Source organism: Carlito syrichta, unplaced genomic scaffold (genome assembly GCF_000164805.1).
Source record: "Carlito syrichta isolate Samal-C Ts95f unplaced genomic scaffold, Tarsius_syrichta-2.0.1 Scaffold302990, whole genome shotgun sequence".
In the NCBI taxonomy this organism is placed as follows: domain Eukaryota; kingdom Metazoa; phylum Chordata; class Mammalia; order Primates; family Tarsiidae; genus Carlito; species Carlito syrichta.
Window position 1 is genome coordinate 350,326 of NW_007247086.1, and position 23,225 is coordinate 373,550.

A 23,225-nucleotide genomic window follows, 5' to 3' on the forward strand; every position below is an offset into this window, starting at 1 on the left:
AAAACTACAAGAAAGGCCTGGTTTCTCCCAGTGAGTAGGAAAGAAAACAGGTCCAGAGGTCCAGGTTAGGATAGCTGTGTACCGTGCCTAATGCCTGTCATCCAATGCTTTGGAGGGCCCAGGTGAGAGAATCTCATGAGCCCAGGAGTTCGAGACCAGCTTACTCAACCTAATGAGACCTCTTCTTCTAAAAAAATAAAATAAAAATTAGCTGGACATGGTGCTCTGCACCTGTAGTCCTAGCTACCCAGGAGACTGAGACTCCAGGGACCAACCATGTGCTGTGACTTCTGGAAGCCGCCATTTCCTCATTAGTAGAATAAGGGAATTCAGCAAGTGATCCTTTTCTGCCCTGATAGTGATTCTGACATGTGGGTTATAGACCATGAGTGATCCTCTCACACCATGCTTTCTCTCATAGTATTTCAGAATTAAAGACACTAGCAGTTAGACACATCCTCTGCTTTTCACTTTCTTGAAATAGAATAATAAATAACCCTTATTTCTGCAGTGATTCCTCAAGTCATAAAAATTGCATTCTCTTACTTATAATATTTATAGAATTGTAAAATATTTCTTGTGTAGACTGAGAAAAAATACCATCCTGTTTCCACTTCAAATAGTGGTGTGAGTGGTGTGATGTGTGTGTTTTGAGCTGATCCCACCATGCCCACACCCTGGGGCACATCTGTTAACATATGTGAGTTGATCACATGATCTCTAGCCAACCCTTTGCTGGGTAGACCCATGAGAAATTCTGGGGGTGCCAAAAAAATAGATACACATTTTAAGCGATGTTATTTATGTATTACTTTTAGTTCACCATAATCAGAAGTGCCTGGACACTGATGTAACCACTTTGAGCACCTCTTCTAATTGCAGAAGTCAAACTTGACTTGTATTCATCTTTTTGCTGCCAGTATATATTGATTATTACAGTTTTCTCCTCTCTTAAAATGTATATACATTTTTTGACATCCTCCATATAGCACACAGACTCTTTATGCAACTTACTAATCATCTTATTGGGACATCAGGAGTACTATGCGAAATAATCATAATGTTAATAACACCCAGGGCATTAGGTTCCAGGCAATGTGCCAGATACTGGAGAGATTTTTACTTCACTGAAGCCTCACAGCAAATTCCTTAAGATAGTTCTTTCTGTTCCCACTTTTCAGAAAAGGAATCTAAAGTTTAAGCTAATTTTTTATTGCAAAGCAGGGCAGTGTTTGATGATGTATCTGATTGATTCTATGAGTTTGAAAGTACTGTTGGGATGAATGCAAGCAAAGTCCACAGAGCCATGGGTTCTCTGGGTACCCTCTGCAAGGTCAATGAAGTGGAAGTTCTGGTATGAGAGGTGACCACACAGCCAGTGCTCCAGGTTTCCGAAAGGTGGGAAAAAGCAGGAAGGAGAAAGCAGATCAAGGAGGCCTCAGCAGGCACACTTTCTCAGAAGCAGTGAGAGGAGAATGAGCCCAGTCTACAGCCTGAAGTCTCTGCTACTTGGGAGACTGAGGCTGGAGGATCACTTGAGCCCAGAAGTTTGAGACTGTGGTGAGCTGTGATCAATGCACTCCAGCCTGGGCAAATGAGCAGTGGCCCAGAAATAATAGAGGCATGATGGACTCCTAATAAGAGATGTGAACTGCCACCCTTGGTCCTCTTTGAATTGCTTGAGCTCAGGAGTTTGAGGCAAGCCTTTGATGAGACCACTAGAGAGAGGCAGCCTGCACCTGCCCAAGTCTAGAACCCTGTAACTCCACGCTGGACAGACTTCAAGCAAATTCCAGCTTGGCGGAGAGCTGCCCTCAGATAACTTTGATTATTTCAAAAATGATGCTTATAAAAACAAACACATTCCACTTATTACATAACCAAGGATGGAAAAATACTATTTTACTGTCAGGTTTATGAGTTGAGAAATATAATAATTGCCTGGTTATAGAAATACAGTCAGGGAATTTTTTTTTATTTGACAAATAAAAAGTGAATATATTTATCCCATACAACATGTTGCTTTGAAACATGTATATATTGTGGAGGGGCTAAATTGAACTAATTAACATCTACATTGCCTCACATGCTTTTCATTTTTCTTGAGAAGGTATTTTTTTTAAATCCCTTTAGGGCAGTTTAGTGACTCACATCTATTGTCCCAGCTACTTGGGAGGCTGAGGCTTGAGGATCGCTTGAGCCCAGGAGTTTGAGACTGCAGCGAGCTATGATCACACCACTTCACCCAAGCCTGGGCGAGAGAGTGAGATTCTGTTCCTAAAAAAAAAAAATAATAATATTTTTAGAAGTCTTGCATGTGTTTCACTGGTACTTGCTGACAATTTTTTTTTTTTTTTTTTTTTTTTTGCTGAGTCCTGGTCTCAGTTTCTTTTCTTCTCCCAGGAAAGTTTAATTCTCAGGTTCATGTCAAACTTGACAGTTATTTCTTAGCAATGAGTTTATGGAGATTTTCCATAGCTATAGTCTCATTGCATGTTCAATCAAAATTAGGTGTTTCCCCCCACCCAACAGGTTCTGTCACTTCTTAATCCCAGATTAAGCCATTACCCCCTTGAACCCAGACTAATAACTAAACAGAATTAAGAGACAAGCCATTTGTTGACAAGCCTTCTTTTTCTAACCTTTGCCTAAAGGGGACACCCAAGAAACACCTTCCCTTTTCTCTGCCACTTTCTGGGACACACACTTAAGTGTCCGTCTGTGTTTCTAACAGCCATGGAGAAGAAATGCCAGTTACAAGAAAGCACCTGACAGAGAGACTTGGATTCCAGTTCCGGGTAACATTTAGTTCTTGTGAGACCCTGAATGCTTCCTAATGCTTCAGCTTCGTTTTCCTTATATACGAAAGGAGGTTGATAGTGTCCATCTCACAGGGTTGTACGTAGTTTCAATGAAAAGGGACTCATGCCAGTATTTGGTCTTCAACTGCAGACAGTTAGCTGGTCCTGAAATAAGCAAAGGACTTAATTAAGCTGTGGCTTCTCCTTTGAGGCAGCTCTAGGGCCTACCCCCCAAGTCATTGCTTTCCTGAGGCACCCACACCAACAAGATGGAAACACCCAGAGAAGCCTGGACCTGACCAGGTTTTCTAAGCCTTTCGGTGTCCAATGAATATTGCACTTTATTTGGTTTACTGAAATAAATGAGATCTTCGTTGTCTTCTCAAAAATGGAAGTACGTACCACATTTGACTGTCAGATCATCTCCTCAGATGGCCAGGTGATTTCCCTACTATTTAAGATCAGAGGAAATTATTCTCTCTACCTAAGATGCAGAATCAGGCCAGGCACAGTAACTCATGCCTGCAATCTCAGCACTTTTGGAGGCTAAGGCAGGAGGATTGCTTGAGCTCAGGAGTTTGAGACTAGCCCGGGTAACATAGATGAGACATCATCTCTCCAAAAACTCAAAAAAATAAGAAAAAAATAGCCAGTTGTGGTAGCGCATACCTGAAGTTCCAGCTACTTGGGAGGCTGAGACGGAAAGATCACCTGATTCCAGAAGGTCACTGAGAGCTATGGTCTTGCCACTGCACTCCATCCTCGACAACTGAACCAGACCCTGTCTCAAAGCAAACAAACAAAAAAGGCAGAGTCAGAAGGAAATGAGAGACCCTAAAGAAACTCAGGACAAAAAGAGGAAGTGACAAGCTCAGAATCTTGGAGCTAAAACTAAGTGAGCCTGGACATTCCCATGTCCTCAGCCTCTGCCCTCCCCCCTGTAGCCTTCCTTGATGACCATGAACCATGCACTGAGCATGTGAAGTCACATCTGTGTGGAGATATTTCTGCCCAGGATGGTTTCTAAATGACTGTGCAAATCATTCCAGAGACATCCATGCAATGAGGCTCATTCTCTATGGCATATGCAGCCACAAATGGGCTATATCTCTGTCAAGTTCATCTCAATGTCAGGGCTCTTGTTTTCTCAGTGTCCAGAAATTCAATGTGTGAGACTTGTCTTGTTAGAATCATCATCATCAGTGCTTTTCCTCGATCATGACACTTATTATTCCCCATTTACCCATACACATTTGTAGAATACATATGAAAGAAAACCCCAAAAACCTTGGAATTTATTTATAAGAAATTGTGTATTCGTACATGCTTAAACTTCAGTCAACTTCCAAGCACTCTCCATTTCATGCAATACACCTATCGAGATGCTTTTTCCAATGCTCAAAGAAGTTTTTGAATTCATCAATCTTGATGCCTTTTAGTGCTTCTATTGTTTTTTGTTTCACCACTTTCACTGATGTTTGTTGAATACATTAACAGATATACGAATAAATACATGAATATTCCCAGCACGTATCAATGCAGTGGTATCTATAACTTACTGGACTGACTTCAGTTTAAAAATTAAACAAGGCATGAAATTTGAATTTAGTGAAACAATTTAGTTTTAGGTCTGTATGCCAGCTAACAACTACCTAGACTATTTTTAATCATTTGGGGGGATGCCATGGTTTAAAGCCATAACACACTTTCTGAGGAACTGACACCAGTCCCCCAGCCTGGTGTGATACCTTTGCCTCCTGTCTCTGCTCTCCTGGTTAACCTACCTGCATGGTTTCTATCATCATATCTGTCCTCTTAGACCAATGAGATGTTCACCCCCAGTCATGGCTATTCAGTTGCTTCCTATTCTCTCCTCAAACCTCCCATTTCTTTCCTGTGCTCAAAAATTTTTTAAGACTCTGAAATTGAGCACAAATAGGAGATTTTGTGTTGAGAATGAAGTCCTTTAAAAACTTTGTCAGTTACCCAGCCTGTGAAGGCAGGAAGAAGAACTTAAAAACTCCAGGGCAAACACATAAAAATCCACATTTGTAGAACACATACGAAGGGGACCCAGAATATCCCAGAATTTATTTATAAAAAATTGTGTATTCTTACATGTTTAAACACCAGTCACCTTCCAAGTACTCTCCATTTGATGCAATACACCTATCGAGACACTTTTTCCACTGCTCAAAACGGTTTTGAACTCATCAGTTTTGATGCCTTTTAGTGCTTCTGCTGTTTTTTGTTTTACCACTTCGACATCAGCAAAATGTTTCTCTTTGAGGACATTTTTCATCCAGGGAAACAAACAAAAAATGACTCTCAAGGTGAGATCAGGTGACTAGAGAGGGTGGGGCATAGGGGTCATGCTGGTTTTCATCAAAAACTGCTGAACACTCAGTGTGGTGTGGGCAGGGGCACTTGTAAGTCACCCATCATGAAATGGGCAACTGCATTAAAGAATCTAAAAAAACAAATTCACTGAAGTCAAATATAGCCTCTCACAACGCTAGCTGATACACACCAATGAGTTCCTAGAATACTTACCTAGCAAGGGAATCCTGTACTATAAGAAGCTTGCCTTCTGAGAGATAATTCCGGTTTTTTGGGGGGGTTCCCCTCGTACATTAAAGAGGGACTTATATTTTTGAATACAAATTATGACTTTTATGAGCCCACCTCTCCAACTCTCTCTAAACAGTCAATTGTCCTAATGAACAAAATACTATTTGATTTGCGAAAATATATCACTTGAACGTGGATTTAGGTGTTGTCTGAGCAAAAGACAAAACTTACTCATTTGTGTTTCCCCCATAGTGCTTAGAAAAGCAAAATTTGTTCAATAAAGTTTAAGGAAGAAAAAAGGAATCGGAAGGAGGGAAGGCAAGGGAATTGTTTACAGTAGGGTACACTGGTTAACCATTCCCTATCAAATTTTTGATTTCTACCCTTGATTTAAAAGCACTTTATTATCTTTCACCACCTTCTAGAAACCAACTGGGAGCAGCTTTGGCCCTTGTAATCCAAGTGGTGCCTGTGGAGGACAGGCTGCCTCTTTTCCATGCCTGAATGTTTGTCTATAGAAAGGCTTCCTGATTCCGTGTTACCCACAGGTGAAATCCCAACTCCTAACACCACTGCCAGCCTGACCCGGAGCCCCATCTTCTGTGATGCTACTCCCGCCCATTGGAGAAACCTACAGTCTGGCCACACCAGACTTCTTGCCTTTCCCCAAACACTCTGTCAATTTTTATGCCTGGGCCAGGCTTCGTCACGTTGTTCCTGCTGCCCTTTCTTCCCGGAATGTCTTTCACCTCCTTTCAACCAATGCTTTCAAATTGTTTAAGACCCAAGTGAAATGTCACCTCTTCAGTGACGTCCTTTCTGTCCCAACAGGGAAGTCGCTCATTCTCCAGGTCATCATGGCTCTAATACATGACCCTGTGATCCTTCTCATAGAGAAATAACATTGGCCATGTACATGTTTCCCTCTGGCACTGTGAGGATAGAAATTTATCTTTGTATCTTCACATTTAAGCCTGGGGAATAGGTACTATAATTAATTCCATTATTGATGAGAAAACTGAAACACAGAGAGTTTAACTTACCCAAGTTTGGTAACCACTAACTTGTAGAACCTCAATTTGAACACTGGGAATGTGGGCTCAGAGTTCACCCTTTGAACCGTTTTGAAATGTGACTTTTCCATAAAAATTATCACACTTCTTCTTTTGTTACTTTTATTATGGTTTCTATGTTGACATAAATTCTGACTCTTAATCAACCTGGTCAATTATTTATGTTAGTATCTGAGTTATACAGTAAATAAATTCCATTTTTAACAATTATGCTAGAATATATGCTAGTTAAAATCACCTCCATAAATCTCAAGTGTGGTCCCAGGTGCAATGGAAGGTAATGAGGGTGGTCTTTTCAGCTCATGGGAGATTATTATTTTTATTTAAATTTCTTGTTCCTGCATCTTGTTTCTTCAACTTAGATATTCTGCTACCCCAAACTTAGACTGCTTCTTATACTGTAAAGGTCCCCCAAAGGACACAGAGTTGCTGTGTTCACAGTAAGTACCAGAACTTTTGCTGACTAAATTAACACATGAATATAGCTTCTTCCTTATTGTTAACTACCAACAATTTCTTGAGAATGCAGGCTGGGCTCTGTGGCTCATGCCTGTAATCCCAGCACTTGGGAAGGCTGAGGCAGGAGGATCACTTGAGGTCAGGAGTTCGCGAATGCAGCATCAAGTTGAATATTTAGAAGCTGACTGGACTTTGCTCACTGGGGTCCTAGCTTTCAAAGAATTGGAAGTTAGTTGAGATGGCAGAGATGGGAGTGTTACTTGGCCAGGAACCTGATCTTCAAATTGCAAGCCCTCCAGTCAGGCATCTGAGGTCTTCATCTTGGTTGCCTTTTGAATACACAAAGTTCCATGGACTTGTTCCTGGTGAGCCTGTTCTGAGTACTGTCTCCATGCCAGTCACTCTGCTAAGCATTTTATAGACATTATCTCATTACATTCCCATGATAACTCGCTGAGGTAGGACGTTTATTACACTTTTAAAAAAGGGAAAGAAACCAATGCTTTAAAAGTTTAAATCATTTGAACAAGGCCAAATACCTAGATAAGTGACAGAGCTGGAATTTAAAGCAAGGACCATCTGGGACCAGGGTCAAGGCTTTATCCTCCATTTAAAATAAACTTTTCTTGCAAGTGGCATATTGCCTAGCTACTAGCTAACATATTTGAACTCTGATTCTTACATGGAGTGTTTCTGTCTCCATGTCTTTGGTTTTCTGTCCTCCATTCAGCCCCTCCTTACTCCCTCTTTTTAAAATAAAGACTAAAAAAGTTCACAGGCAGTTTCATATGTCTTGGGATGGGGGTAAAATATAAGGACTCTTGCCCTCTGGATTTTGTTTGCAAGGCCAAGAAACAGGAGCTCCAAAGACCAGAGTCAGGATGCCAGTACAAGATGCCAGTTTAGAAGCAACATTATGTTTCTTGATTCTGAACTGGCACTCTCTGCTCACTTCCCTGGTTCCACAATCCTGAACAGTTTGAGGCTGCTTCTCCTGAAATGCGTTTTCTTTTTCTTTCTTTCTTTCTTTCTTTCTTTCTTTCTTTCTTTCTTTCTTTCTTTCTTTCTTTCTTTCTCTCTCTCTCTCTCTCTCTCTCTCTCTCTCTTTCTTTTCTTTTCTTTTCTTTTCTCTCTCTTTCTCTTTCTTTCTTTCTTTCTTTTCTTTTCTTTCCTCTCTCTTTTTCTTCCTTCCTTCCTTCCTTCCTTCCTTCTTTTCTCTTTCTTTCTTTCTTTCTTTCTTTCTTTCTTTCTTTCTTTCTTCCTTCCTTCCTTCCTTCCTTCCTTCCTTCCTTCCTTCCTTCCTTTCTTTCTTTCTTTCTTTCTTTCTTTCTTTCTTTCTTTCTTATAGCATCTTAACTCCAGTCTTTGGAGCACTTGTTTTGGACTTTCCAAATGGAATCCAGAGTGTAGTAGTCTTTATTTTCTATTCCTGTGTCAAGACGAGGCCCTCAGTCAATTCTCATTTTCCACTTCTGGAAATTTCCCCGTGCTTTTTTCTGAATGACCTGGAGCCTTCCTCAGATGCATTAACTATGTCATTGCTTCCCTTTGGTCTTCAATTAGACTATCAGTCTTGCTACACTATGATGACACGGTGTCCATCGGCTCTGTGCATCATGCAGTGGCTGAAGTCAACACAGACGTCATCCAAACTAAACTTATTTGGGGTCAGGCAACAGTGAAATTACCTTAGAGGAGTGTTGCAGAAAAAAAAACTTGCACTGCATTCATTTCTTCAGCAGGGGCTTGTAGAGTCAACCAAGCAGAAAGAAATGTCAAGATGCATTTAGCCTCATTAGTTTCAGTAGAACTGGCTCTCTCCAATCCATCAGGATTGAGCTACATTAGTGAAACTCAACTATTTCCAAATCTCATTTACATAATGGATGAGATGTGAAATGAGCCCAATGCGAGGGGAGCACCCGGAGGCACTAAAGTTTATCACAATATGTAAGAGTTCTTTTAGATCATTGCATTAAATTTCCACTAACAAGATAACAAATTAATTGTCTGTATTACTGTACTAGCCCAAAGTCTATTGAGAGCAGAGTCTCAACCGAGGAAAGCAGCTGGGTTTCCAAGGACTGTGGTTGCTGAGAGATGCTCAGGGGAGGTTGAGGAATATTGCCTTGGCTTTCTTCTGGCCCTTTAAGAAATCCCAGGCACCTCTGTAATCTGATGGTGGACTTTGGCTTTATTAGTGAGGTAAGCGAGGATGAGTAAATCAACTGTATCAGACAAGCCTCAGGACATCTAGAAATTGATCATTCTGCCGAAATAAGCACTCTGTGTTTATTAGCTGGGAGTTCATCACTATCGCTTCTCCTCATCCAATTCCTAAGAGATTTCAAAGCCATCATCATGGTATTAGCTTGTCTGACTGAACTACTAGAGATAAAGATTAGGAGATCTCTCTAATGATGGGTCTGAGTCTCTGTGATTTTTTTTATCCTTTTCTATTGCAAAGAGAGAAGCTTTCCTAGCACACGTCCTATGCCTGCATGTGCATGCCTGCACACAATCACAATGTGTTTGTATTGTATACAATGAATTCAAATAAATCATGAAATAGAGTAGGTGGCCTGAAGAAAGGACACCAATAAAGCTCTTAGAACAATGCAACTTTAATGCATACATAAAGACAGGACTACTTCATAAGGGGAATATATGCTGAAGTGATTTCTCTAACCAGGTACAGGGTGATATTTCACTGAGAAGAATAATGAGGTTCCATAATCATACTGATAATCCCAACAGCCACACATAGTCAGACTTCTATGGATACATCCGTGAGAGAAGAGTCCATCTTAGACTGATCTTTCACAAACCAGCAAATGCACATTTATCTATTTATACACATATTTATGTACACACATGCACTAAGCTCCTGGTATCAAGCTTTTTTCTCAATGTGGCTTCTAAATAAGCAGTAATCAAAATGCAAATAAGGTGACCCAGTTAGCATTGAGATCTGTATTACCATGCAGATGTGCTCTGTGACTATGTACTCTAGAGGTAGAAAGGAAAGCACTACAAAAGATGCTTATGTTAACTGGCATTGATTACTAAGCCCCTCACATTAGAAAATCTAGGGAAGAATCTTCCAGAGACAATGGTCCTACAGCTTATATCACATCTGCCACTTGGGGCTTGGGCTGGTTTTTAGCCACCCTGTGAGTGCAGAATAATAAGTGTGTGTGAGGAGAGCAGGAAGACTGTTTCTTTGAAGTTTCAGAATATAACCCCTGGTCACCAGCCGGTATGCTGCCCTGAGATGATCCAAGGACATGACCAGTGTCAGAATCACAGCTCTGCCCCCCTTGGCATGTGACACTGGACACAGCAGGTCATTTCACCTTTCTGGAGCTCAGATACCCCGGAAAAACTGGACTAATTTTCTTTCAACTCTAAACTACCTTGATTACTTTCCTTAAGCTCCTATGTGTTCAGCAATAGCCCATCACATGCTCTATATTATAGTGGCAAATTTGTAATCTACCTAATTGTTAAGGATGTGATGTTCATACTTGGTGCCTTCCCTACTAAATTACAGGTATACATTATTTTTTTCCTTGTTAATACCTTTTGCAAATCCCTTTGCTATATTCCAGAAAATAGGTACTATTGTCTCTGCATGTTTTTAAGCATGAGTGCAATTATATAAGCATTGTGTTTGTTTGGTCTATCTACCCTTTGTCTGCGTGTGTGTGTGTGTGTGTGTGTGCGTGTGGGTGTGTGTGTGTGTGTGTGTGTGTGTGTGTGTGTGTGTGTGTGTGTAGGAACCAATTTAGGTATCTATGAGGCTTAAGCTAGTTACAAAATTTGCTCTGTGTGTATTTGCTTCATCACCCCCCAAGAATAGGATCTGATGATGCAGAAAAATTAAAAATCTCTAATTTGGGATGTCTCCTTTTTGCAATCTTGATGTATAATGCATCTCCATTCTGTATGATAGCACTGGGCACTTCTAGAAAACACCTTCAGCAGAATAACCTTTCCACTCTAGGAACAGGAGAGGTTGGCTTCTGTGTCATTCATGTTTACTGCATAGAATAAAGTACTCTTTCATGTAAATGCCTGTGAGGTTCCAATGAGCAATATCATATCTTCCCACCCCATTCCTGCACATCTGAATAAAGAGAGGCAAGAACTAGTCAGATTGTTTAGCAGTTTCTTTGACTCTAGAATGCTTAGCAACAGAATGGTCAGCTAGAATAGATTCTGACCAGGAGGAACCAAAGCAGAATGGATCTCAAGTCTTTTCCAAGTTCTTCCAGTGCATGTGGAAAGACCTGGCAGTAACCCAATGTCTCACAATTTCAACCTTTTTACTTCCATATTAACAAATTATTTGACCAAAAGGAGGCCCAAACTTTACCTGTACGATGACCACTTGAATACCTAATCCTGAATTGTACACCACATCTTTAAAACAAAAAAATTATTTCTTTCTGAGACCATTTATTAACTATAAATATTCACTGAATAGTTTCTTTGTGTCAGGCTTATGCTAGAAAGATACAAGAAAAGAACATAAAGTCTCTGCTTCCTAAGGAATTGAAGTCTTATAAAGGATGTAATAACTTGAGCATATATATGAAATAAGTTTAAAATGAGACTTTCTTCATATGTAGTGTCATATGAAGAAATAATGGCTAACACAATTGAGTGCTTACTGTAACTAGACAGCATAGGGCTTTTCATATATTAGTTTTCTCTTGCTGCTATAACAAATTTCCTCAAACTGTGTGACTTGAACAACACAAATGCATTATCTTACACTATTGGAGGTCAGAAGTCTGAAATTGATCTCATTGACCTAAAACCAAGCTGTCAACAGAATTACATTTCTTTCTGGAAACTGCAGAGTAGAACTCATGTCCTTGTTCTCCAGCTTCTAGGGGCCATCTACAGGTCTTGCTTCATGGCCTTCTACCTCCAACTTCAGAGCCAGCCACCCAGTATCTCTTTGTTTCCATCATCATCCTCTCTCTTTCTCGCTGACTCTTTTCTGCCTTCTTCCTCCACTTTATGGGACACTTGTGATTGCCTTGTGACCATCTGGATACATCAGGACACTCACCCTGCCCTAAAGTCAGCCAATTAGTGACATCAATTCCATCTGCAACCTTCATTCTCCTTTGTTGTGCAACATATTCACAGGTTCTAGAACTAAGATGTGGACTACTTGGAACCTGTAAGGGCCAGCACTGTCCAGCCCCAGGAATGTGAATCCTTTCTAACCTACTCGGGAAGAGTATAAAAAAATCCCTGTCCTAAAAGTTGGGTAGAACTCTAAAACTGGAAGCTAGGAAGTGACCAGAGCACAAGCAGAAATAACAGGTCTTCCTTCTGGATGAGTTATGAAAAGAAGCTAAGATATGGACTGCTTGGGACCTGTAAGGGCTGAGCATGCTTGGGGGGGGGGGTTCCTTATTGTCTATTCAACACAATACATAAATTTCTTTAATCCTCACAACAAACTCCTAGATAAGGAAACAGGCATGGGAAGTTAATACAACTTGCTCAAATAACATAACTAGTTAGGCAGGTAGTCTTACTCCAGAAAATAAATTCCTCCCTTAGTCACTATATTCCATAGTATAAAATATAGTATATTCTATACTGTCCTGTAAAAGGAGGAACACGTGGGCTGAAATGGTTATGATAGCTTCCTGCAAGACAAGTGTGTGTTCTGTTTGTCAATCCATCTATTCACCTATTCATCCATCCAGCCAACATTTTTAAGTGCCTAGTATCTACCAAGCTAAAATCAGGGAATCAGAATAAAGTGAGACATGATTCCTAACTTCTAGAATTTTGCAGTTGCCTAGAAGAATTGGCAGAGAAATGAACAAATACGAGACAAGTGTTGAGTACTATTGCAGAAGTGTTTTTAGGATGGAACGGAGGCACTGACTCTACCTGACAAGGAGACGTGGGTTTAATTTTTTCTGCTGTCTTTTCAGACATATCTCAGTAGTGTCTTTTCACAACTCATCCAGAATACTCTTCTCTCAGCTGCACAAGGAAGACCTGTTATTTATGCTTTTGCTCTGGTCACTTCTCAGCTTCCAGTTTGAGAGTTCTATCCAACTTTTAGGATGGGGATTTTTATACCTGTGTTTGTCTTCCTGAGTGAATGGGTGGTCCTGTTTAGAAAAGATGCACATTCCTGGGGCTTGAACAGTGCTGGGCCCTTACAGGTTCTGTGTGAATATTGAATGAATAAATGGATGAGTCAGAGGTCACCTCAGATCCCACTGAGACCTCATCATCCTCTTAGTTTGTGGTGGAGTCATTAGGCTTCCTCTCTTGTTTGGTTTACCAGTTTTGTGGGTGTTTCTGTCTTTTCCACTCTCTGCTTCTAAACCATCTCTGTGAAAATGGAGACCCCAGCTTTCTAGTTTGGCTAGTCAGTTCTCAAATAACTGTGAGTTGGTTCTAGGGCTAACTCAATAATATTCTGCTTTAAAGTGACCTTGGCTGAATTTCTCTTAAGGTCCTAGAGTGAAGTAAAACTCAGTTGACACACACAAAATATGCAAGTGCCACCACCTCTGAATGAGCAAGTTGTTTGCTGTCTTTGGGCACCAGCTTGATGAGAAAGTGGGACTGAAATTTGTCTCTTTTTTCTATCCCCAAGCCACGAGTCTCAGAGATACTCATGCACACAAAAAATCAGGTCTTTTCCTAATTTGCCCAAAGCTTCCCTCTCTTTGCTAATCTCTGAGTCTGTGGGTCTGAATTCATCCTAAAGGTTTACTTTCTTCTAATTCCCCTAAAGGTGCCACATAAGTAGAAGCAGAGGCTCTGCCTTTTGATGATTAAAAAGCACTTTTGGATTCAGGAAAAAGTAACAGCTATCCTTATGCTATGCAAAGAATATTGCAATATAACCTGTAAAAAACAGGGACTTCAGCTATTTTGACCAGTGCCATATCCCTGGCATAGTAGATGTTCAGTAAATATGTGTTGAATTAGTGAATAAGGCAATGCAACAACAACAAAAAATTTTATTGACTTTGGCACAGAAGAATATTATTTCTCAAATCCTAAGGGTAACTATTACTTGATAGGAGAAATAGAAGAATCTGAACAGAAAACCATTACACTAGCAAGGGAATGACTACCAAATCTTTGAGAGCAGTTTTCTCTTGTGAAAAATGTATCATTTCCTGCCTTACCCAAAAGTTAATGTGCTATGGGGAAAGGAAAGAACATTGAATTGAGTCAAGAAAAGCAGATTTTAGCATCATTTGTGGGCAAATCACTTGGTCCTCAATGCCTGTATTTCCTCATTTACGAATTAGGGGTTTTACCATCTGCCTCATAACATCCTCAGGGATGTTGCAAGGGCCAAATAGCAAAATGCACGTTAAAGCTCTTTGTAAGATCAAAAACCACTATCTGCTCAGCATAGCATAATGCCCAGTCTATGCCCAAACCTGCATTCTGCAGTGTCAAGGGAGCTGGGGACATGACTAAAGGGACCACTCGTCCCAGTGGTGTCAACCTCTTTCACCATGCCAGCCTAGACTTTGTCACCAGGAAATATCTGCATTTGCAAATCTTAAAATTAGAACATTAATTAAGCTCTTCAGCAAGCCTGTATTAATCACATACTATCTGCCAGATAGACTGCTTTGCAGCGGATGTTGCAAAATCAATTACATATGATTCCTTTGCAATGATGCCACCAGCTCGTTCATTTTAAAGAAACTGCAGTGAAGACCCAACCAGGAGTCAGAGATTCTAGATCTTACCACTTCCTACCAGCTGTGTGATTTTAGAAAATTCCTACGACCTCTCTTAATCTTCATTTTCTCATCTAGAAACAGGGAGTAAACAGCAGTCATCCCACAAAGGTTTTTTGTTTGTGTGCTTTTTTCCCTATAAGGAAAGTGATATAAAATAGATAACTAGCTTTATAAGCCATAAAACAACGTACACATTTCTCTAAGGTAAGGCTGGTTTTTATTATCCAAGGTCACAAAGCTCATTAAAGAGATCCTGGGAAAGTCGGCCGCCATAGACCCTGCTTTTCCTCCATGACCTACGTGACCTTGAGCAACCTGGGGAAGAGGTAATTGAGCAGCGACTCCTACTTCGGAAGAAACAGAATCGAAATATTGAAGCTATTGACTCACCCTTAAGGCAGTAAACAGTGCTTTGGTCTCTGACCTTTTCGCATCCTGGGGCAGTCAATAACCCAGCCACTAGATGCAGCGCCTGCCACTGATTTTGATTTGGGAGTAGTTTAACCTTGAACTGAGCTCCAAGTAACCAAGGCAACAGGAAGTCAGCTCCTGCATGGAAGGAGCAGGAATCCATAAATCAAGTCCCTAATGCAAACATGGTGTGCAGGTAGAGGTTTGAGGGGATAAGCGGTCTATGAGAAATTACCTTTGAAAAGGAGTGACGCTTCCTACGTGGGCCACAGGCCAGTTTTAAAGACTTTAAAATATATATATCAATAGAGGTCAACAGGTTATAACGGGATGTTTTCCTATATAGGTTTAATTTTTTTTATTTCCTCCTGGTTCTGTCTTTTAATTATGAACAGATGTTGAATCCACAAAATTATTAGCATTGTGATTTTCCTCTTTAAACAAACATCCTGGCCTCCAAATACACAATCCTCAGTGCAATTTGTCTTGTGTTGGGGTTGAGGGATGCTCTGAGCACATCTACCAAGAGTGCTTCCTCTGAAGCCTGCTTTCTAAGTGTGAGACAGTGGTCCCTTCCCATAACAAAGCCCTCCTGGCATGACAGATTGTCCCAATGTAAGCTGTGGTGTCACATCAGTGGTCTGGTCAGTATGAGGCTACATCTGGGTTTCTTTATGATAAGCTTCCAGTCTCAAAAATCCCTCTCCCATGGAGAGAGAAAAGCTATGTGCATTCTGGGAAGAAACTTTCCAAATGCTTGTTCACCAGGGAGCATCAGATGCCACCGGTGGGGACCTGCCTACCAGTGCCCTCTCCCAAGGAGTAGTCTCCCATCTTGGTCTCCTGAGACCTCTGCCCTCGGGCAGATTTGGTGGTTATTAAGTGCTCTTAGATTAGTAGCCTTTGTTTAAAGTTTATTTAATATTCTTGCCTGTGCTATTTCTGGGATTGTTTTCGGTATCCTTTCAACCCCAACAAAATGACTGAGAAGAAAAGTCAAGGTTTTTCTTTTTCTTTTTCCAATCTGTTCCTAAATTCACTGGGTGGCAACTAGCAAGCAATACTATAATCTAGAAAATTCTAAATTATCTAGGGATTTCAAGAGAACTCATAGTGACAATCTGAACTGAAGTATTTTAAGTATCTCTGTATTACTTTGAGCATATTCTGTAACATAAACACTTGAGTAGCAAATTGTACCCACTAGAGGTCTGATGAATTAATGTGGACTGAGACTAATTTAGACTGTGAACATCTGCATAAAAATGGGTACAATGAATCTGTTTGTTCACAAGTGAGAGTTAAATATCCAACTATTAATCCTGTGTGGGCCTTCATTTCCTGAACATATCATAAACTGAGCAATGAATTACCTGCCCAACCTGTGCACACAGGAACAAAGATGGCATGTCAGTGAGCTTCTCCAAGGTGCTGTTATCTGATAGAACTCTAATGGCTTGGAATTTCAGAGGTGCTCAGTGGAAAGCACGCTTCCATCCGTGTACTGGGAATAGTGTGGCAGGGCAGAGTACCAAATGGGACATTTTCATCAGACTCATGCCTGCCCTCACCATCATCAGACTTTTTAGCAGCCAGTTGGGAAGGCATATAAGTCGTTTACCCTAATGCCCATGCTCTGATAGGCTTCTGCATTTTTTCCAAACTGTGTTTATTTTCTCAATGGAAAGAAAAAAGTTCAATACAGTTTGTGGCTTTAAAAGTATTAACAATAAAAAAGGCTGAGAAGCAAAAGTAAACACCCTCTCTTCCTTTTCAGTCTCTGAGTTCTTCTTCTTTGGAATAACCACTCATAACTGTTTGGATGTATCTCCTTGCAGATAATTTGCGGTAATTTTTGAATACAGCATATGTCTGTGCCTAGACTATCACAAGCACACCTGCATATTTTACAAACAGGGCACACTATACATGTTTGCGACACTTCCTGGCTTCTCGATGGTTATGCCTTGCCATCTGTCTGTCACCTTCAAAATGCTATGAAACATAAGATCCAAAAAGCATAAACGATGTTTTCTCAGCCAGGAGTTTCAGAGACCAGAATGGAGAGTGGGAGGAAGGCAGGGGAAGGCACATGTTAGCATGACTTTCTGCCCTCAGTGGTTGCGGGTGCCTTATCCAGGTGGGATACTAAGCCCCTCTGCATCCTCAGCATGAAACATGTCGCCAACAGATTGAAGTCGTGGACAGGTGTTAGGATATGGCCAGGTGGACCAACATGATCCCCAGGTTGGGTGTCTGGCTACCTGGAAACATTCAGGCCTGACATTAAGAGCTGTATGGGTTTATTTCATTCTTAAACTCTTAGAAATGTGTGCTCCTCATCTGAAAACTGAGAAAATAGAAATGTCCATGCTCGATGCTTTGCAAGGTTGCCATGAACCTAAGAGAAGCTGTATCTGGCAGTGAGATACGGTTACTCTGGGAGGGGCCTATGTCACTCAGGTTGGTTAGGATAGGAAAAAAAGGGTAAAAAACAATGTGATCAAGTGCCATTTGTTGTTGCTGCTGTCAGTGGCATGTAGCCTGCAGGTGAAGAAACTCAGAAGAGATAACCATTTGGCATGGATTCAGATACCCTCAGCCTCAGGACTTCATTTTAGAAGAGTCACATTTTGTAGTTGACAATGCAGAAGGTACCCAGAAATCCTTGGTCCTGCCTGGGAAGTGAACTGAGTCTTTCCTTGCCAGTCATGGTGGGTTCTGAGGGAGCAGCGTGTTCTTATAATGATAGTAGCAATAATAGGAACAATAATAATGGCAGACACTTATGGCATGGACTGTGTGCTGAATACTGTTCTAAGCACTTCACATTGAGTGACTTGGAGGCTCACAACAACCCCTACAAGGTCATCCTGTCACCATCTCATTTTTACAGTTGACGAAGTCTCAGACCTGCAGAGGTTAAATCACTTGTTCTCAATCACATAGCTGGAAAGAAGCAGGGCCTGGATTCAAGCTCTTACAGTTTGTTATACAGTAAATCTTCAGGCTTCCACTTCAGGCTTCCACAGAGGCACCTCCCAAGGGTCCACCCAGGCTTCTCAGCATCCTAATGACATGACTTATGAACCTTGTCATGACCAGGCACTCCAAGGCCCCCATGTCAGCTCTCCATAGCCTCGAGACTGTCACTACACGCCAATTCCCACAATGCATCTTCCGCCTCCAGCAGCCTGGCCTTTTGTCTGGGTCACGTTCCTTCCCCACCCATGACTTGGCCTCTGCTCATCTCAGCATCCAGAATGCCTTCCCCACATCCCTGAGGCTCCAGCATGAACACTGCAAATCCTCTCCTCACTTCCTCCCACACTGATCTCTACATCCTTAGAATGCTCCAAGCACTGAGGATGAATAGCCCTCAACCCCCAAGTCTGCACTTGCGTGCTGCTCAGTTCTTCCTTCTCCTTGGTCTTGTTTCCTGAGCTGGAGGAGACGAGAAGTCTCCCAAGGGCATGAACCACTTATCCTCCCTGAACTCCCTTCATGCTACACACAGAGCAGCCTCTGTAAACATGGCCAAAAGGATGCCTGGTAGATTCTTCCGCTTCATCAGTCCTATGCCTCAGCCCCCACTTCCAGACAATCAGCCCCGAACGACCTCATTCCTAATCTCAGCCACAAAACTAAAATCAATCATGGCTATTCTATTTTTTTTTTCTTTAAACATTTTAAAATTTCATTATTTTTGTACCAGAAGGAGGTTGAGTTATTTGAACATTTTTTTCAGATTACTTCCAGGTTTTATGTTGTCTGTCTTCCTGTTCCTTTAAAATAACTGATTACTTTGGGCTTATTATTGTTATTTTAGGAATTCCAAGTCCCCACTTAAAAGTGGACCAGACCACAGCGCATAGCAAAAACGAGGGCTCAGCATCTGCCATGATGACCAGAAAGAAGCCAACTGCAGTTGACAGTGCTTCCATCCCGCCGGCCCCAGTGTTGTCTCTCCTCGCTGCATCCGCAGCTACGTCGGACACAGGTGAGCACCTTTCAGAGGCTTTGGGTTCTCCCCAAGGAAGATGAGTGTGGAGGAGGCCCCCTGGAAATGCTCTGGTGACTACAGGTAAGAGTTCCCTGGGTAGTCAGACTCCCATAGACACTGAACATGGGAACTGTTTTGGAACCAGCTTTCTTAAGTGGGAGGAAGTCTAAGAAAGGAAAACGATCACCTGGGAACCTGGAGGGAGGGGTACTCTGAAAAACTTTCCAGTCTCTTCTAATACTGGTCCACTGAGTAACAACTGAATGGTAACAACATTAATTACTCTTTATCAAGCCTTAGTCATTGTTGACCTTTACATCAAGGCCTCATATATGTTATCTCATGTAACTCATAAAATAACTCTGTGGAATGGGCACTTGTTTTCTTATTTTCAAGAGGAAGCCAAGAATAAAGAACTGGCCCCAGGAACTCATGCATAGTCAGGATACTAAAGCCTGTGCCCTCAACCTGTACATGTCCCTGCCTCCCTTGGCCATTGGAGTGAGAAGACAACAATCTCTTTCCCTAATGCATTGATGTCTTCTACCCTATGACTTCATGGATCCCTCAGTATTCCCCAGAGTCCTCACCAGCAATGAATAAAACCTAAACTCCTCATTCAGATATCCTGAGTTCTCTACTGCCTGGTCCTCTCCACATCTGCCCTCTTCTGCTCCCTAAGTTTCCGCCCACTAGCCTCTATGCCAAGCGCTCTTTGCAAAGCTCATTCCTGCTGCCAGGAAGGTGGACCTTGGATTCAGCTTGACACTTGAGCTTGGGGATGGCCTTAGTCAAGTCCTATTCACATCTTGCAAATCTTCAAGGCCCTGGCGGCCATAGCGCTTCAAACACCCATGGTATCCAGTATCCCTACTACACCTTACCCACCATCTTATAGACTACACTTTAAAATGTCTTCTATTTAACTTCCTCTCCACTGTGACAAAATTGAACATCTCTCAGAGACAGAGTCAAAGCCTGAGAATCTTACTATCGCCATGGCATGCAGGGATGATACGTTCCATAGACATTTGTTGAGTGAGTATATTGGTAAATGTAGCAAGCATATTATAGTATTTAGGAATGCCTTTCATGATTAGAAATCCAAGAAGAGATGTGTCATCGATATTCACTCCAAATTAATTTTCTAATTTAGAAGGTTGCTTTAAGCAGAGACCTCAACTTGTTTGCATAACTACCACCTTCACAGCAATCACTGGTAATTAAAAAAATGAGTTTGGTTGAAAACATACCTGAGTCCAGCAAGATATGAGTGGGTGTTTCATGATAAAAGATGTATGGTTAAGGGAGTGTAGGGAATTCCCTTGCCTTACACCTACTTCCTTCCTGCAGGGCCCTAAAGCCTTATATTGACCACTGTGCATTGTGTGTTTCCAAGAAGGAGACAGTTGCTCCATCTTGTCTGACTACACAGTTCATTTTTCTGGGACTAGTTCCTTTTCTTAGCTTTATTATAAAATCTGGGGTTCAAGTCAGGATGGGGTACATAAGTAGTCTATGTGAAGGTGATGTTTGGGCCTCCAGCTGGTCCTCACTTCCCCTGGTTTAGGATCAGGTACCCCTAGTGGTGTTATATTCCCCCCCCCCCACACACACACACACACATCCTGGCAGTATGCTACTGCTGATCCTACTCTTGTAATATTGTGATGAATCTTCAGGACCCACTTATGAGTGAGAACATGGGGTATTCAGTTCTTTGTTTCTGTGATAGATCACTGAGTATGATGGACTCTAAATCCATCCAATTTGCCATGAAGTCCAAAATTTTGTCCTTCTCTGTGGCTGCTTAATGCTCCATTGTGTATATGTACCATATTTTCTTCATCTCTGGTCCATTTTCAATGGGCAGCAGGGTTGGTTCCATGTTTTTGCTATTGTGAGAGTGCTGCAATAATCATGTGTGGACAGGTATCTTTTTGTAGTATGATTTGTGCTCCTCTGGGTATATTCCCAGAAGGGGGATTGCTGGGTCATATGGAAGGCCAATTTCTAGCTCTTTTAAGAATCAGCGCACTGTTTTCCACAGAGGTTGAATTAATTTGCACTCCCACCAAACTTTGGTAAAATTTCAGGGTACAAGATCAATGTGGAACTAGTTTAATACCTCTTGGAAATGATGTTTTCCTCAGCCATTTGGAAAATCTTACTCAGAAGGGATGGGGTTATTCTCGCAGATAAAACCATGAACCTTCACTTGATGTGAAATGAAAAGTTTTTGGCAGAAATGCCAGATAAATGCTGCCAGCTCAGAGTACAAGAAATCAAAGGAGGGGAAGTCACAGAGGGATACAGAAGAAGCTAGCTCTGAGACTTGATCGAGCAGGCAACACCCTTTGTGAGAGGGCATCCAGGCAGAGGAAGCGGGATAGGCAGAGTCCTGGAATTGGGACCCGTTGTACACCTGGAATTCAAGGATGACATCACTTGGCTGGAGCAAAAGATGTGGACCCTGGTCTGTACCACCCATCCCGATAACTGCTTATTTGACCCTGTAGATTAAGCACTGGAGGCCTCCTCCCTTGATGGATTCAGAAATTAGCTTGTGTGTTTCCGCCTTCACTTGCCAAACACAGATATTTCCCAGGGGCAAAAGACAGGTGGTTCCCATCTTCCACTTTCCGTTCAGTGTGAGAAAACCCGTTCTTGGGATCATGTGCTTACATGGACTTGTTTTCTCTAATGTCTCCAGTAAATAATTTACAAATATGTCAAACAGGCAATAGAAACAGGTGGGTGTTAAACTTTTAAACCTGCCTCTCTGGTAATAAGAGCTGAGCCAAAACTCTGCTGTTTCAGGATGCAGGAATGGGCTGTTTATTCTTGGCAGGACTAAAATGAGACCCTTGTGAGAATTTCTCAGATTTGTTCCGTTTCCGGGTCTTAGGTTGTCGAACAGAACTTTCAGGGAGAAAGGCCAGATATCTCCTCCAGTTGCTGGAAGCTGGACCTTCCTGAGATTTCATTCCCCATAGATAAATGGCTTCCCACGAACCTGAGAGAGTTAGAGACACACAAGCTGGGCTCATGGCCAATGCTCTGTTTCACACGTGGAGACACAGACGCCTCTTGAGATTCAGAGATTTGTCTGAGGTCATACGATTGGCTTAGAACCTACATTTTTTAATTTACTGCCTGATTTTCAGTGGAATCCCACTTCTGACATAGGCCCATGAGCAAAGGCAGATATCTGTCTCCCCAATGATGAGCTACCTCTTTTGGAGAATAGTGAATCTCCTAATTTGATGAGATGGATAGTTTTCACCAAAGCCAAGCACACTGTAGGCAGTTAATAGTTTCTGGGTTTGATTTCATGTACTTGGGTGCCAGTGCAATAGTAATATATATTTCTGATTAGATAAAACACTTGATTTTTGTTTTCTTTGCAATACCTTTTCTTCATCTTTCACCATAAGCAAGGTAGAATTACTTCTGGCTTTAGGCAGAGAACAACATGTTTTCTACTAGGTTATCATTTCTATAGAGGGGGTTTTCGAAACCCAGACCACTGCTGAGGGAAAGAAGAGTTAAACTAAGCAGCATATATAGAGAGCAAAATTAATTTAAGTAATCACATATTGCGATAAGAAGACACTGAAATCAATTATTTAGAAATTTTATTTAAAAATAATGACTGCAAAAGTACCTAGCACAGTTCCTTACACATAGTACATGCTCAATAATATTTACTGAGTGAAATGAAGGGTTGAGAGGCCGTGTGCTTTTAGTCACACTCAGTCTCGGAACTGCTTGACAATCCAATGGAAAACATTGGACAGACACTGTGTAGGCTGTTGGTAAATACCTGCAAATAGTTCATTAGCCTGTACTTCTAACAGTACTTTTTCAATCAGGTGACCTTTGTTAAAAGTTTTTTTAAAGGGGACATTCCTACCTTATTTTATAAATATTGCAATAGGGGAGAAATGAACATGGGTCAAAGGTTTAAAAATATGTCTTTTCTCATGGGTATGTGTGTACACACACGCATGCATGCACGTGTCTAAAAAATGCCCCCCCAGTTTTCCTGTGTAAGGCTATTTTTCTAGCTTCTCAGGGTCTGAGAGGCATGCTTATTATGAAGCTATTGATTTGGAGAAGGAGCCAGTTTAGGAGACGCAGGAGA

The 23,225-nt window shown here is 41.4% G+C and overlaps 1 protein-coding gene across 1 annotated transcript in view; it reads left to right on the forward strand.

The window, feature by feature from the left end:
- SETBP1 (SET binding protein 1) overlaps positions 1 to 23,225 on the forward strand; it is a 397,959-nt gene that overhangs the window by 350,267 nt on the left and 24,467 nt on the right. The window contains exon 5 of the mRNA XM_008057390.1: positions 18,905 to 19,075. Coding sequence (XP_008055581.1) covers positions 18,905 to 19,075 — 171 coding nt within the window. The remainder of the gene's footprint in view (positions 1 to 18,904; positions 19,076 to 23,225) is intronic.